This window comes from Marmota monax, unplaced genomic scaffold, assembly GCF_021218885.2.
Source record: "Marmota monax isolate L192 unplaced genomic scaffold, Marmota_monax_Labrador192_F-V1.1 WCK01_AAM20220418_F8-fsc00008, whole genome shotgun sequence".
Taxonomy (NCBI): Eukaryota; Metazoa; Chordata; class Mammalia; order Rodentia; family Sciuridae; genus Marmota; species Marmota monax.
In genome coordinates, this window is record NW_026694432.1 from 20909043 (window position 1) to 20923585 (window position 14543).

Here is a 14543-nt window from a genome sequence, read left to right on the forward strand (position 1 = left end):
TTCTTCCAGCCCTGCCGGCCCCAGGGGGGCGGGGGACAGGAAGGTAGAAGCCACCTCCTAACCCTCCTCCAGCCCCCAGTGGTCAGAGATGTAAGGACAGCTGGTTTGTGGGCTGGTTTTCTGGGGACCCCAAAATACGGGTGGGTGGGGTTCCTGGAGCTGGGGATCCCCCTCCGTCTGTCATTCTGGGGACACCCAAGTGCCCTGGAGGCCGGGGTTATCCAGGGTCTGGGGAGTGGGGTGGCAGAATCTCTGGGACGGTCACTCCCGAACACTCAGGGACAGGGGAAGTAAATTCCACTAAAGGGGACAGTGAGGGTGGAGGTTTCTGGGTCTTGTCGCTGTCAGTGATTCTAGGGAGAGGGCTGTTCGCAGGGGACTCTATGTGGGCAGCAGCCTCGCCTGCCCTGCTGATAAGGGCGTGGGAAGCTCCTGAGTGTGCACACACAGTGCTGGGCCTGGCGATGTCCAGTGACCAGGCGCAGGGCGTCCCACAGACAAGGAGAACTTTATTGAGCCCCAGCCTGCCCTCCACATCAGGACTTCCCCGGCTTGGCCGCTGCCTGTCAACTTCTACCACCTGAGATCTCTGTCGTCCCCCCATCCTGAGGGTTGGTGGGAGGCTAGTGATGGTGGCAGTGTTTCAGGGGACATAGAGCTAGAGATGACACTGTCACCTCAGCTGAGGTAGAAGAGATGGATGAGGATGTGGGTCAAGAAGAAAAGGACGCTGCCACCATCCATGCTGCTGAGAGCTGGAGCCCCATCTGTGTCGGTTTTCGCAGTTGTGGTAGTTTTGAGGGTGGTGGCAGCGGGCTTGCCAGTGCCACTATTCCCACCACTGCCAGTGCCAGAGGTCCCGCCAGAGCTGGCGGTCGTGTTCCCCAGGACTCCGGTTTGTATCTGCAAGAAGAGAAGCGGGGGTGCTGGGGGTTTTCAGTTTTTTGTTCGTTGGGGATTCAACCCGGGGGCACTCTGCCACTGAGCTACATCCCCAGTCCTTTTTATCTCTTTTTATTCTAGACAGGATCTTGCTAAGTTGCTGAGGGTCTCATTAAATTGTTAAGGCTTGAACTTTTGATCCTCCTGCCTCAGCCTCTCAAGTTGAGAATGTGCCACATGTCAGGCTCGGAGATTTTTTTTTTTTAATTATTATTATTTTTTTTTAGTTGTACTTAACACAATACCTTTATTTATTTGTTTATTTAGTTACTTATTTATGTGGTCCCAAGGATCGAACCCAGCGCCTCACACATACAAGGCAAGTGCTCTGCCACTGAACCACAACCCCAGCCCCCTCAGGGGGCTTTTGAATGTCACCTTTGTTAAGGATGCATTCTGCCCTGTCCTCTGCCACAGGCCCTGTTGGGATATTTGGCTGTTTCCTGCCCCCACCCCCAAACTTCCCTTCACCTCTCCGAGACCACTGGTGCCTCCATCACAGGGGAGCCCCAGCCCTGGATCCCCCTCATCCTACCAGACGCTTATCTTCCCTGAGCCCAGGTCCTTGTCTCCTAAATGGGGAAAAGAGTCCATCGCAGTTGGAAGGGTGACATGAGACAGGGCCAAGTGAGAAGGCCCTTGGCAAAGTACGGGTGGGTGGGGGGAGTGGTGGAAAGGCCAGCTGGTGACAGGCTGTCCTTGATGGTTGACAAAACTGCAACTGGAACCGCTCTTAATGGACCTTAAGCTGTTTTTGATGGTGATCAAGCTGTCCTTGATGGTTGATGAAGCTGTTCTTGATCAAGAACTTGATGGCTCTGTCTCCTATATTGACTGGGCCCCTCTGGGCATGTGGGATGCCACCAAAGCTGCCTTCTGAAATGGCAGCTGATTGGAGACTGAATGGCAGGCTGTTGCCATCTTTGCATTCCTCACCCCCAGGCCTCTCTCCCGCCAGGCAGGACCCCCCTGACGGCAGGAGCAGGGCAGGCTCTACTTAATTCTCTAGCATTGCACAGCACCCCTGGGTGTCCCTGTGCCTGGCGCTTGGTGAGGCTCCCCAGTTGTAAATACAGATTTCAACTCAGAGGCTGCCCTTGAGCTGACTGACCACAGGCACAAGGGCTGGAAGCGTGGGCAGGCAGGCTCCCCTGGTCCCTGGATCCAGTTGGAGCCTGTCTGTCTCTGCCTCCACAGAGAAGGCTGGGCTGGCCCCCAGAAGCCCGAGTTCCTCCCTCTCATGGCAAGCAGGTCAGGGAATCTTGGGGGTGGCACTGGGGGCTTGGAGGGACTTCTCCTACCTGAGTCAGAACCAAAAGGCTTAAGGTGAATAGAAGGAAGAGGAAGCTGTTCATCCTGGGAGGCTCTTGCTGGGCGCTCTAGGTAGCAGCTGTGGGAAATGAGCTCAGAGCTTTTCTGCAGGCTTCTTTTGGCTTGGCTGCTTTTGAACCCTGAGGCAGGAGGTGTGGAGGGGTAAGGAGAGGAAGGAGGGCCTATGGGGTGGGTGGGGAGGGGCTGGGAGCTGCTTCCTTCCTCCAAGTTTAGGGTGGATAAAGCCAAGTTCTAGGTTCCAGGGCCCTGCAGATGGTGAACTACAGGTATGAGCCACACCCCAGGGGGTGATGGTAGACAGAGCCAGGGGGCAGCAGACAGGGCCACTATCCTGGGCATCACATCTTGGTTTAATCACAGGCCTACTCAGAGACCCCAGGTCTTTAACAAAAGACCTATGGAAGGATTATAACCAGTAAGAACCTATTTTTAAAAAGCCAACACAAATAAATATTATATAGATGCTTTGTGGGTTTTTAAAAAGAAGATTAGGGCAAGAGGCAGGAGCTGAAGGAAAGACTGGGACAGATTTGGGTTCTGGGATGAGGTGGTAGACGTCGTGAAGGTTCTAAAGCAAGGCTTGGGGAGCCTAGGTTCAGGAAGGGGTGGAAGGATCTTGTGAACACAGTAAAGCACTGGTTTAGCTTTCAGCTGGGCTCGTTTCTTCTAGGGCTTAGGTTTCTCATTTCAAGTGGGAAGACTGAAATGGATCATTTCTTAAGTTTTTTTCAGACCTAGTGTTTTGTGATTTGAATAAACTAGTAGATGAAGTGTTTTTTTTTTTTGTACCGGGGATTAAACCCAGGGGTGCTTAACCGCCAAGCCACATCCTCAGTCCTTTTTATGTTTTATTTAGAGACAGGAGGGTCTTGCTGAATTGCTTAGGGCTTCGCTAAATTGCTGAGGCTGATTTTGAACTTGGGATCCTCCTGCTTCAGCCTCCCTAACTGCTGGGATTACAGGCGTGCACCACCGCATCCTGAGTTATTTGTATCAAACTGGGATGGATGGGAGGGGGGCTAGTAGAGGGACTAGCAGGCGGCCCAAGTGTGATGGGCAGAATATGGGTGGGGGACCACGAAGTTAGGTGGTTAGGTGATGGGACTGTCTCCCACAAAGGGTCTGAGGACTTACTGGAGTGAAGGGGGTACTTAGGACCAGCGGGCTCTTGACTTACCCAATGGAAAAGAATTTTAGTTTGTGCCAAAGGCATCGACAGAAGTTTATTTAGGGAAGCAGAGACATGTTCAAGGGAGAATGGGGGCAATCTCAAGTAGATATCCTTGGGGTGAAGGAAGGAATACATATTCTGGCTACCTCCAGAGGGAGAGACAGGAGCCCATCGGCATGGAGTATTAATATTTATAGAGGGGTGGTTGCTAGGGCTGGACTAAAGGTGGAGCCAGGGTAGAGCTACAGGATTTCAGCCAGTTTTCCCTGGCTTTGTGCACTGCCCTCTTGTTAGCCCAGGGAATGGGTCAAGGGCGTATTGCTCAAGAGTCACAACGGTTCATGGTACTTTTTGTATTTCAATGATTTATGGGTGTTTCCTTTGAGACTCATATCTCCCTTTATTCCCAAATTCCTATCTCAGGATGAATCCTGGAGCTGTTTGGATAGAGCTCCGTGGCATCCATTCTCTCACTTTCTTCTCAGCGATGCAGACTGTAGGTTTTATAATTATTCACCGTTGACTAATGAAGAAACTGAAGCTTAGATATTAGGTGACTTGCCCAAGGTTGTAAAGGGTGGAGCCAATCTCATTTGAACCTCAGTCCAGGTCTGTCTGAAGCCACAGCTACCACTGAGCTCTATCCCCAGCTCTTTTAATTTTTAATTTTGAAAAAAGTCTTTCTAAGTTCCTGAGGCTGACCTTGAACTGGTGATCCTTCTGCCTCAGCCTCCCAAGTTGCTGGGAATACAGATGTGGGCCACGGCACCAAGTACCAATTAAGTCTTCATTTCCTGTCTTCCTGCTCCCCAGAACCAGGAATTGTCACTGTCACCCAGCTCCTGCCTCACCCACCTCCTTGGCTTAGTCGGGTGTCTCATTTACATGCCAGATGGGGAAGGGGACTCCCCTACACTTCCCTTTTATGGTCAGGGCCTTGTGTCACAAGCCTACGTAAAACCTGAGTGGGCCATCGAGGGCCTCCAGCTCAAAAGAAAAAAGAAGTGAGAGTCAAGACTCAGGAAAGCAAGGCAGGAAGTGGACAGGGCAGGGAGGGAAGTGAGAGGAGCCCCCAGTCACCTATCACTGCCACCCCGTCTGCTCCTTCGCTACCTGGGGTGGGGGTGGTGATTCTGGGGGCTCCTGAGAGCCAGGGAAGTGACAGGTGAAGGAAGGCACTGGCCCAGGAGACAAAAGGCCCAAGGCTTTTTTTTTTTTTTTTTGATAACTGGGATTGAACCCAGGGACGCTTAACCACTAGGCCACATCCCTGGTCCTTTTATTTTTTTAATTTTTTTTTTTTTTTATTTTGAGGCAGGGTCTTGCTAAATTGCCGAGGCTGGCTTTCAATTTATAATCCTTCTGCCTCAGCCTTCCCAGGTGCTGGGATTAGAGGCCTGCCTGAGGAAGCAGTTGGAGGGCCTAAGCCCTAGGCTGGCCCTGTGGTAGTTCCTCCAGGGTAAGGATGCATGTGAGCAGATGCCAATGTCAAATTTATTTATTTATTTTTCTTTCTTTCTTTTTGATTTTTTGGGTGCTGGGAATGGGACCCGGGCCTTATGCATGCGAAGCAGGTGCTCTACTATGAGTCACACCCCAGGCACCCCCCGAGACTCAAATCCAGACTTAAACATTTTCTTGCAAAGCTCCAAAATTTCCTCTCCACATCCTGAGGTGTGACATTGAGCTGCTGCTGGTGGGGAGACATGAGGGTACTGGAGGGGGTTTGGGGGGTCATTAGGCCTTGGGGCATGAAGGGGCCTCTGGGGTCTGTCCATACCTGAGAAAGGAATTAGGGGCTTCACACATTTCCTCTTCTCCCCTCTGAGCAGCTACATTCTGTCTGGACAACATCGGCAATGAACAGTCACCAAATTACAGAGCTCTAAGAAATCCTCATTTTTCAGATGGGAAAACTGAGGGCAAGTTCATGCAGAGTTGGGGCGCAGCCTAGGTCTCCCAGCGCCTGTGCTCCACTGTGCAACTTCTCCAGACCAGACTGCTGAGAGAAGGGAAGTCCCAGTCCACAGTCCCTGACCCTCCTTTGCAGTCAAGACCAAATTCCTTCCCCCCAGCCCACACCCGGTTCCCTAATGTCCTCCCCAGCCACAACAGCTCTGCTGGCCCCGACTGCGCCTGCGCTTTTGCACCGTGTATTTCCTCTGCACGGAGAACCCTCCCGTGCACCTGTGCTACCTGTGGGCTCTCCTGTTTCTCTTCAAGATTTGGCTCAGAAGTCCCTGCCCTAGAGGGACTTTCCTCTCCCCTGGGAGACGCCCTCACAGATGGAGAGTTGTTCCCAGAGTCCCTCTGCTGACCACTGCTCTAAAGATTGTGTCTGCTGACCATGTGGTCTAGGCCGGCCTTACCACCCCTGCAGCCCCGCGCAGCTTAGAACATGAATAGGTGTGGGGACCACGGGAAGAGAGAATGCCAGGCGTCCCCTCCCACCGCCACGTCTTGGTGCTGCATTCATTTGTTCAGCCGATAGTTATTATGGGCTCCCAAGAGCCAAGTTACCAATGAAGGAAAGAATGAGGGCCCCAGAGAGGTGAGCCTTTCATTGGGGCTGCCTTTCCCTTGATAGTATTTGTCACTTCAAGAAGAGACAGCTAAGAACTGAGCAGAGCTTTTTATACACTTACGGGGCAAAAGGGAGAAAAAACTAGTTCAGGACCCTTTGAGAAAGGAGGCCAGACAACTGCCCCCACTAGGCTTTGAATTGGGACCTCCCGAGGGTTTGCACTTGAGAGGTAAGAGTGAACAGGAAACCACAGCCCAGGCCGCCCAAGACAACACGACAAAACCAACCAACAAATAGTAGTTTCACAGAAAATGCAGATGATGAAATTGTCAATGAAACGTTCAAATAATTATGCTAAATCTGAGAACTGGAATTTTTGTTTTTGTTTTTTTGGTACTGGGGATTGAACACCAAACACTAAGCCAACACCCCCAGCCCTTTTTATTTTTTATTTTGAGACAGGCTTTCACTAAATTGCTTAGGGCCTGGCTAAGTTGCTGAGGCTGGCCTCAAACTTGCAGTCCTCTTGCCTCAACCTGTCAAGTTGCTGGGATTACAGGTATGTGCCACTGTGACCGGTGAGAACCAGAAATTATAGAAAAGAATCAAATGGAAATCCTTGAGCTGAGAAATGCCACAATTAGAAATTAAGAACTTGCCAGGTGCAGTAGACGTTGCCTCTAATCCCAGCCAGTCAGGAGACTGAGGCAGGAGGATTGCAAGTTTGAAGCCAGCCTCAGGAACTTAGCGGGGCCCTAGGCAACCTAGTGAGACCCTGTCTCAAAATAAAAAATAAAAAGGGCTGGGGATGTGGCTCAGTGGTAAAGCTCCCCTGAGTTCAACCCCCAATAAGAGAGAAAGGAAGAACTCAGTGGATAGGTTCAATCTCAGATTGGGCATAACTGAAGAGCAAATTAGTGAGGAAATTTATAGATTATAAGAACATATGTATTATGGAATAATATATTTATTAAGTGCCTGCTGTGGGCCAGGTGCTGGTTTTGGCATAGGCTCTGGGGATAGAGCGCTCAACAAAAGGACAAGTCCGTAGGGAACTATGGATCTGCATTCACATGGGGAAAGACAAACAGCAAGGTGACTTCGGGTTTCACCAAATGCTGGGCAGCAGTCAGGAGGGTAATATGAGAAGAGAGAAATGGGGGAGGGCAACATTCTAGATTAAAGGTCAGGACAGGCCACTGGGAGGAAGAGTTGTGTTGAGACCTGCAGAACAAGAGGGGTCTGTCTAGACATGCAAAGCGACTCCGTTCCAGTGTCAGTCTTCTCTGATGACCATCTCAGGGTCTAGCACAGTTCCTCATGGGGGTACTTAGTGGGTGTTTGTTCAAAGACAGAATGAAATGCAGCAGGACCTAGAGCACTATGGTACTATTGGGTCACAGCCCTCTCAGCGAGGATGAAAAGTCAGGGCAGGTCACACTGGAATATGTGCTGCACACCCTTTTCTCTCCGGTCCTGCATTGGTCCATGAGCTTTGGGGGGGGGACACCTCATATTCGAACCATAACATTTATTGATACCTACTGTGTGGCAGGCAAGATGAAATGAGGGTCCCTTCCCTTGAAGCGTTCATTGTCCAAGAGGGGGCCTCAGACAGTAATAATCACAAGCGTGAATGAGAAATGCTATCGTGGCTGTAGAGCTTTAGAGTGCAGTCTGTGATTCTGCTTGGGGGACGTTGGGGGTGAACCAGCTATGGTTTCATAGGAGGGGATGTTTGAGTTGGTTCTTGAATAAAGGGAATTTTTCCCAATGGATAAGGTAAGGGAGGATGCTCCCATTGGAAGGAGAAGCTGAAACTTGGAAAAGCATGAAAATATATGGAACATGGAAGGCAGGACTCAGGTGAAGGGCAGGACTCAGAATGATCTCTTATAATTTACTTCCCTCCCGAGCTGCTAGGATCAAGTCAGCTAACCCCAGAGTGGTCCAAACTCATAAGAGTGTTTCAGGAAATTACCTAAAAGCAAAGCAGACTCCCTATACTCAAGAACAGAAACTTCCAGAGCCATCTAACCCAAGTGGGAAACAGGGCCAGAAAGAGCTTTGTTCAGGACTAATTGGGATAAAGAAGTAGTTAGTTGACCCCCGAAGTCCACTAACTTCCTGGGTGAGCTTGGAAGGTGAATGGCTGGCCTCCAAGGTCTTCCCAACACTCAAGTTTTATATGAGCCTAGAGACCTCAGAAAGCTCTCCAGAGCTGCTAAGATGAGAGGGAGAGAAATTCAGGTTGGAAAAATAACCATCAGTTGAGCTTAGACTCTTGTTCTCATAATTTTGTTTTGGGGAAACACTTTTTTTTTTTTTTTTGGCATGGTACTGGAGATTAAACCCAGGAGTGCTTTACCACTGAGTTACATCCCCAACCCCATCCCCTTTAAAAAATATTAAGTTGCCAAGGTGGGCCTCCAATTGCAATGATCTTGCCTCAGCCTCTGGAGCTACTGGGATTACTGGTATGTACCACTGTGCCCAGCCTTGGGTACACCTTTCTATACATATAATCATGTGATAATGTAAGGGGACAGATAGATGAGGATGGTGGGAACACGAGGTTGAGAGAATAATTCCATAAAATGAGCACACTGTGCTGACCCCCCCCCCCACGTGCTTTCTTTGCCACAAAGCAATCTGCCTGCAGCCCCCCTTGGCCTGGGCAGGGATGCAGGTCAGGCAGTCAGTGTAGGTAATGAATGACAGGGGTCGAGAGAGGATGAGGACTGGTTATCAAAGGTCAGTGGGTTGTTAACCGCTGCGATTGTGCTCCTGGGCACTCTGGGTGGCTAACAATCAACCCCCACGTCCCTGCTCCCAGGCACATGTGGTGTGTGGGGGAGAAAAGGCCATAGTTAAAAGAGGAGTCCTGGGGTCAGTAAAGGAGCAAGACACAGTCTTCCTGTGGACTCCCAGCTCCGGCCGCTTCTCTTTGCAGAAGTCTGTCTCTGTCCTTAAATAAAACGTGCTTTCTACCCTCGCCTCTGCATTTCTCGGGTGTTGAATGTTCCACTCCGGGGAACAAGGACCTGTTCCGGACCGAATCAGCTGGGGCCTTGCCTGGGATCTTCGCCAAGGCAAGCCCCTCCGCTTCTTACATCTTTCTGAGGTGCATCTTTCTGTCTTTTTCTCTCTCCTTCTGGAGGACACTTTTGGGCACCCGTCAACCACTTAACTGCAGTCGGTGCAGGCTGCCCCTCTTCAAACTGGGGCGGAAGGTTTCGTGGCTTTTTGTGGCTCTTAGCCACCTGCCCTCACGGGTCAGGCATTTTGGGCTCTGCATAGGCCTACTCTCCCACCCTGGCTCAGTAGACACCCTGGCACTAGTGGACAACGGCCTCTGATCCCAATCTGCCTTTGTATGTGAGGAGTTGCATAAAGGAGGGAAGCAAGATTCTGGCAGGGGCCACTTACGGTCAATCTCAAAGGCTTCTCCCCTGACCTCCACTCCCAAAACCCTCTGGGTATCCGGAGGTGACATGTGCCTCCCAAGGGAAAGCCCCCTTTCCCTTGCCAATTAGACTCTGGCTGTTGAGAGAGGGACATTTTACATGAAAGAGTTCCTATAGAAAGCCCTGAGGGGCTGGGGCTGTAGCTCAGTGGTAGAGCACTTGCCTAGCACCTGTGAGGCACCAGGTTCCATGCTCAGTACCACATTAAATAAGTAAATAAATGTTACATTAAAAAAATTAAAAAGAAAAAAAAAAAGGCCTGAGTCTTTCAATTGATCTCTTCCTTAGATTTGTCTGGGAAAAGGACATTAAGCTGTCAACAACTATTAGATTTCTCCTCACCCTCTGGAGACAGACCCCTTTGGCCCACAGCAAGCATAAGCTCTTTATTCCAGCCTTTATCCCTACTGACTCTGGCCTTGCACAGAGTTCTTGGACTTTGCTTAACAGAAGGAGATTTGGGGCATCACATTTGGAAGTTTCTTAAGTGCCAGATCTCTCTCTCTCTCTCTCTCTCTCTCTCTCTCTCTCTTTCCAAGGCTTGCATCTGGAATGTAAGCTACAGAGGCAAGTTGGCTTTGGACCCAAAGCCAATTTGGGACCAAAGGAAAAAAAAAAAGTGTCACTTTTAAAGTCAAGCTGCTGTGGGATCTAAATGACTCTTGCAGTCTGTGACCCTGCTCTCTCAACATGTTCCTCCCTGGAAGCTAGAGCGCAGGGAGGGGAAATGAAATGTTCTCAGAGGTACAGGTCTTCTTTACCTTGAGAACCCTTACCTGAGGATTGTGGGGCCTCTCATTCTTTAAACATCTGGAAAAGAATACCCTCTGGTCTGCTAAAGATGTTCCTTGTGCTTCTTTACTAAGTAATTACGGCTATGACATTTATTTTTGTAGAACTCCTGTATTTTAAAAAATTTCTGTAGTTTTTGAGCTCATGGTTTTGTGGTGAATTCGTGTGTGAATCCTGTGCACCTAAATTAATATATTTTGTTCTGTTTTATCAGACTATACAGGTTGTTTTTTGTTTTGTTTTGTTTTTCCACCATTTTTCCCACTGTCTTTATTCAGGGGTCAAGTACTTAAGGGAAAGCTCAAAAATCCTTGTTTCCTGTTGGTTTTTATGTATATTTGCACACACCTGTGTATTGTATGTATGTGTATATGTGTCTCTATCTTATATATTATTTACCTGTACCAAGGTTGACATATAAATGAGCATTCATAAATTAAATTTTAGGAAGAAGAAAGGAATCCAAATACCTTTTAGTTCACATGACTTAATCCTTTTTTAATATTTATTTTTCAGTTGTAGTTGGACACAATATCTTTATTTATTTTTATGTGGTGTTGAGGATTGTACCCATGGCCTTGCCCATGCTAGGCGAGCACTTTACTACTGAGCCACAACCCCAGTCCCATGACTTAAAGGATTAAGAAAAAGTTTAATTTAAATTGGGAAAACAGATGAGAGTAAAGATGTCTTTAAAATTACTAACCCATAAGTTTCTCTAGGTGGTCAGGCAATAGAGAGTTGGTTTCTATAGAATGTCTAGAGAACAATATTCATTGCTTCTAGGATTTCCCCTTCAACAGGGAAAAGATGGCTAATACTGTTAACTACATTTGTCTGATATCTTGGTTGTTATAGTCAAAAAATGGGTACATTAGGCTGGGTATGGTGGCGCATACTTGTAATCCCAGTGGCTCGGGAGGCTGAGGCAGGAGGATTGAGAGTTCAAAGCCAGCCTTAGCGAGGCCTTAAGCAACTCAGGGAGACCTTGTTTCTAAATAAAATATAAAAAGGGCTGGGGATGTGGCTTAGTGGTTAAGCACCTCTGGGTTCAATCCTCAGTTTGAAAAAAAATGAGTACACTGATTTAACATAAATGGGATTAATCTTTGTAAATGTGTTTTTTATAGGGGACACCTGACTGGTTTACAAAGTTAAAGTGCTAAGACATCAAGATGCACCCCCTCCGGCAGACTCCCAGGTCTGGATCCCCTACTCTTCAGAGAAGTCTATATTCTTCGCTTAAATAAAACGTGCTTTCTACACTTGCCTTGGCGTTTTTTGGGTGTTTAATCTTCAACACCAGGGAACAAGGACCTATTCCTCCTCCTCCTTGGCGGAGACTGGCATCAATAATATGGGGAATTTAATTTGCACAATAATCCTATGAGGTAGGTCCTACTCACATTTCTGTTTTTACAGATATAGAAAGTGAAGTCGTTGAGCAGGAACAGCCAGCGAGTAGGTGCCAGAACCCAGCCTCATAGAATTGTTAAGTATGCCAGTCCACACAACATACATCCTCAATTAATGATGGCAATTATTATTTTCCAAGTTTTTTTAGGGGGGGCGATACCAGTTATTGAACTCAGGGGCACTCACCACTGAGCCAGATCCCCAGCCCTATTTTTTTTTTAATATTTATTTCTTTTAGTTATTGGCAGACACAACATCTTTGTTTGTATGTGGTGCTGAGGGTCGAACCCGGACCGCACGCATGCCAGGCGAGCGCGCTACCGCTTGAGCCACATCCCCAGCCCCCCCAGCCCTATTTTGTATTTTATTTAGAGACAGAGTCTCATGGAGTTGCTTAGTGACTCTCTTTTGCTGAGGCTGACTTTGAACTTGTGATCCTCCTACCTCAGCCTCCCAAGCTGCTGGGATCACAGGTGTGTGCAAAGCATCCAGCTATTTTCCAAGTTTTTGTGATACAAATATATGCTTTAATAATAAGGCTCTGACTTCCCCTTATGAATTTTTTTTTAAACCAAACTGAGCTGCAAATTGGAAGGCTCCAATCTCCCTCCCAGGAAGATGTCCACTGAAGGTCTGACTGCTGCAGGCCCTGGGCAGAGGGAGGTGGGGTAAATCCTGATGCCTGGTAAATGCCACGCCTGCTCCCCAGTCTTGCTGAGGCTCTGGCCTCCCACACTGCTGGTTCTTGCTTACATTTATGAGCAAGGTGACAGTATGAGGTTGCTATTCTCCCTGACCAAGATTCCCTTACAGCCCTCCAAAGAGCACTTGGCTGCAGCATGACCTCGGACTTCCTCATCCTCATGTATCTCAAGCTTCAGAAGTTTTCTGGGAGCAGCGCCATAATAATTCTCCTACCTTCAACCTCCGGTGTCGTTTCCACCCCAGCCCTTACTTGGCAGTGGGCCTGGACTGCCAGCTTGGCTTATCTTTGCCTGCCTGTTTCACTAGAGTGGGATTCTATAGAAAGAGCAGACAGTGCTGGGTTTGAGTCCAATTCTTCTTTTCCTACCTGTATAGTCTTCCCTTTTTGGAGCTTCTGTTTTCTCATCTGTAAACCTTGTAATGTTGGCATCTGGTAGCTGGAAGTGGCTCAGTGACTGGCAGCTGTCTTCATCATCTGATTGGTGCACAAAGAATGCCCCAAGAAATCTCCCCCCCACCCATAACCATAGGTTAGGAAGTCAAACGGGGGTGGGGGTGGCTGGGAGTTTAGCTCAATGGTAGAGTACCAGTCTAGCTTGCTCGAAGCCCTGGGTCTGATCCCCAGCGCTGCGCTGGGCTGGGGCGGTGGAGGGAGTCAAACAGAAAATAAATTAGTAAAAGGTGCGATCTGAGTTGTGCAGAGAAAGGTTTTGGTGGTTGAATCTGGGCATAAATTAAGTGGGCCTGAGATTAGAAACCAAACCGTCATAGCCGAAAGTCTTAACAGACAATGAACAGCAGGAAATGCTTTTGAAACTGTAGTCTGTACAGATGTTTTGATAGGTACTTATCTCACTCAGTCCTAACGCAACCTTGTAGGGTAGGTAGTATCCCCATTTTACAGATGAAGAAACTAATGTGTCCAAGGTCACAGTGAGGACTCCTGATACCAAAGTTCATGCCTTTAGTTGCTCTGGTGACTTGAGGCTAATCTAATATCTTAGTTTTACATATGAGGTTCAGGAATGGGAGATTATTATCAAAAGGGGAGCACTTACCCAATTCTTTCCACAAAGAAAAAGAGACCAGTTTTTTTTTTTTTCCTTGTGGTACTGGGGATTGAACCCAGGGCCTTGCGCATGCTAGGCAAGCACTCTGCCACTAAAGTTCAACCCAGCCCTTTCTATTTTATTTATTTATTTTTGAATAAACATTTGTCCGATATTTAATGAAATCCAATTATAAAGTATATGTTTGAAGAAATGTGGAATGAACATGAGATAAACATGATTAAGAGGAAATAATTCAACCAAGTATGAAAATTTAAATTATTTGTTGTACAAATTTACACAAACTATAACATGAACACAACAGTTACAAATAAAAAATAGAACTAAGCAAGTATATAAAACACTTCAAAAATGAAAAAATAGCAATTTTGTTTGAAATTGTTTGTCTTTTATAACATGTATATGTATATATACATATATATTTGGTATTGGGGATTGAACTCAGGGCACGCAACCACTGAGCCACATCTCCAGCCCTTTTGTTTATTTTTTAAAAAATTTGTTTGGTTGTCCATAGACCTTTATTTAATTAATTAATATGTGGTGCTGAGAATCTGAACCCCAGTGCCTCACACATACTAGGCGATCACTCTACCACTGAGCCACAACCCCAGCCCTCTATATTATTTTTGAGACAGAATCTCACTAATTTGCCCAGGCTGACCTCAAACTTGTGATCCTTCTGCCTCAGCCTCTCTGGGAACTGGGATTGCAGCTGTGCCAACCACACTGGACTAGGAAGTAGAATTTGAGCCTTCCCTTTAGGATGTGGCCTGGTCAAGAAGTTAGCAGAGTGAGGTGTGGTGGTGCCTGTCTAAGATTGAGGCAGGAGTAGCAAGTTGTCAGCCTGGGCAACTTAGTGAGACCCTGCCTCAAATAAAATCAAAAGGATGGGGGATGTGGCTCAGTGGTAAGGTACCCCAGGGTTCGGGAGAAAAAATAAACATTTATTAACTATCTGCATTATTCCAATTAATCCTCTATACAGTCTCAAGTTCTGTACTGATCAGATGGGGAAACAGATGCTTAGGGATAAGTAATTCCCCAAGATCAATATAGCACTGGGCACGGTGCTGCATGCTGGGAATCCTAGCAAATCAGGAGGCTGAGGCAGGAGGATGGCA

General features: G+C 47.7%; 1 protein-coding gene across 1 annotated transcript; it reads right to left on the reverse strand.

The window, feature by feature from the left end:
* Positions 1 to 489: 489 nt before the first annotated feature.
* On the reverse strand, positions 490 to 2393 carry Cd52 (CD52 molecule). The gene is made up of 2 exons (XM_046469319.1): positions 2244 to 2393; positions 490 to 903 (listed from the first exon to the last, which is right to left on the reverse strand). The coding sequence occupies exons 1-2, from the start codon at positions 2295 to 2297 to the stop codon at positions 679 to 681; spliced, it is 279 nt and encodes a 92-aa protein (XP_046325275.1). The 5' UTR covers positions 2298 to 2393; the 3' UTR covers positions 490 to 678.
* Between the last annotated feature and the right edge of the window lie 12150 nt (positions 2394 to 14543).

Coding starts and splice junctions, on each gene's coding strand:
- Cd52 (XM_046469319.1), bottom strand. CDS start 2,297: ATGAACAGCTTCCTCTTCCTTCTATTCACCTTAAGCCTTTTGGTTCTG. Junction 904..2,243: donor GCCTTTTGGTTCTGACTCAG/GTAGGAGAAGTC, acceptor CTCTTCTTGCAG/ATACAAACCGGAGTCCTGGG.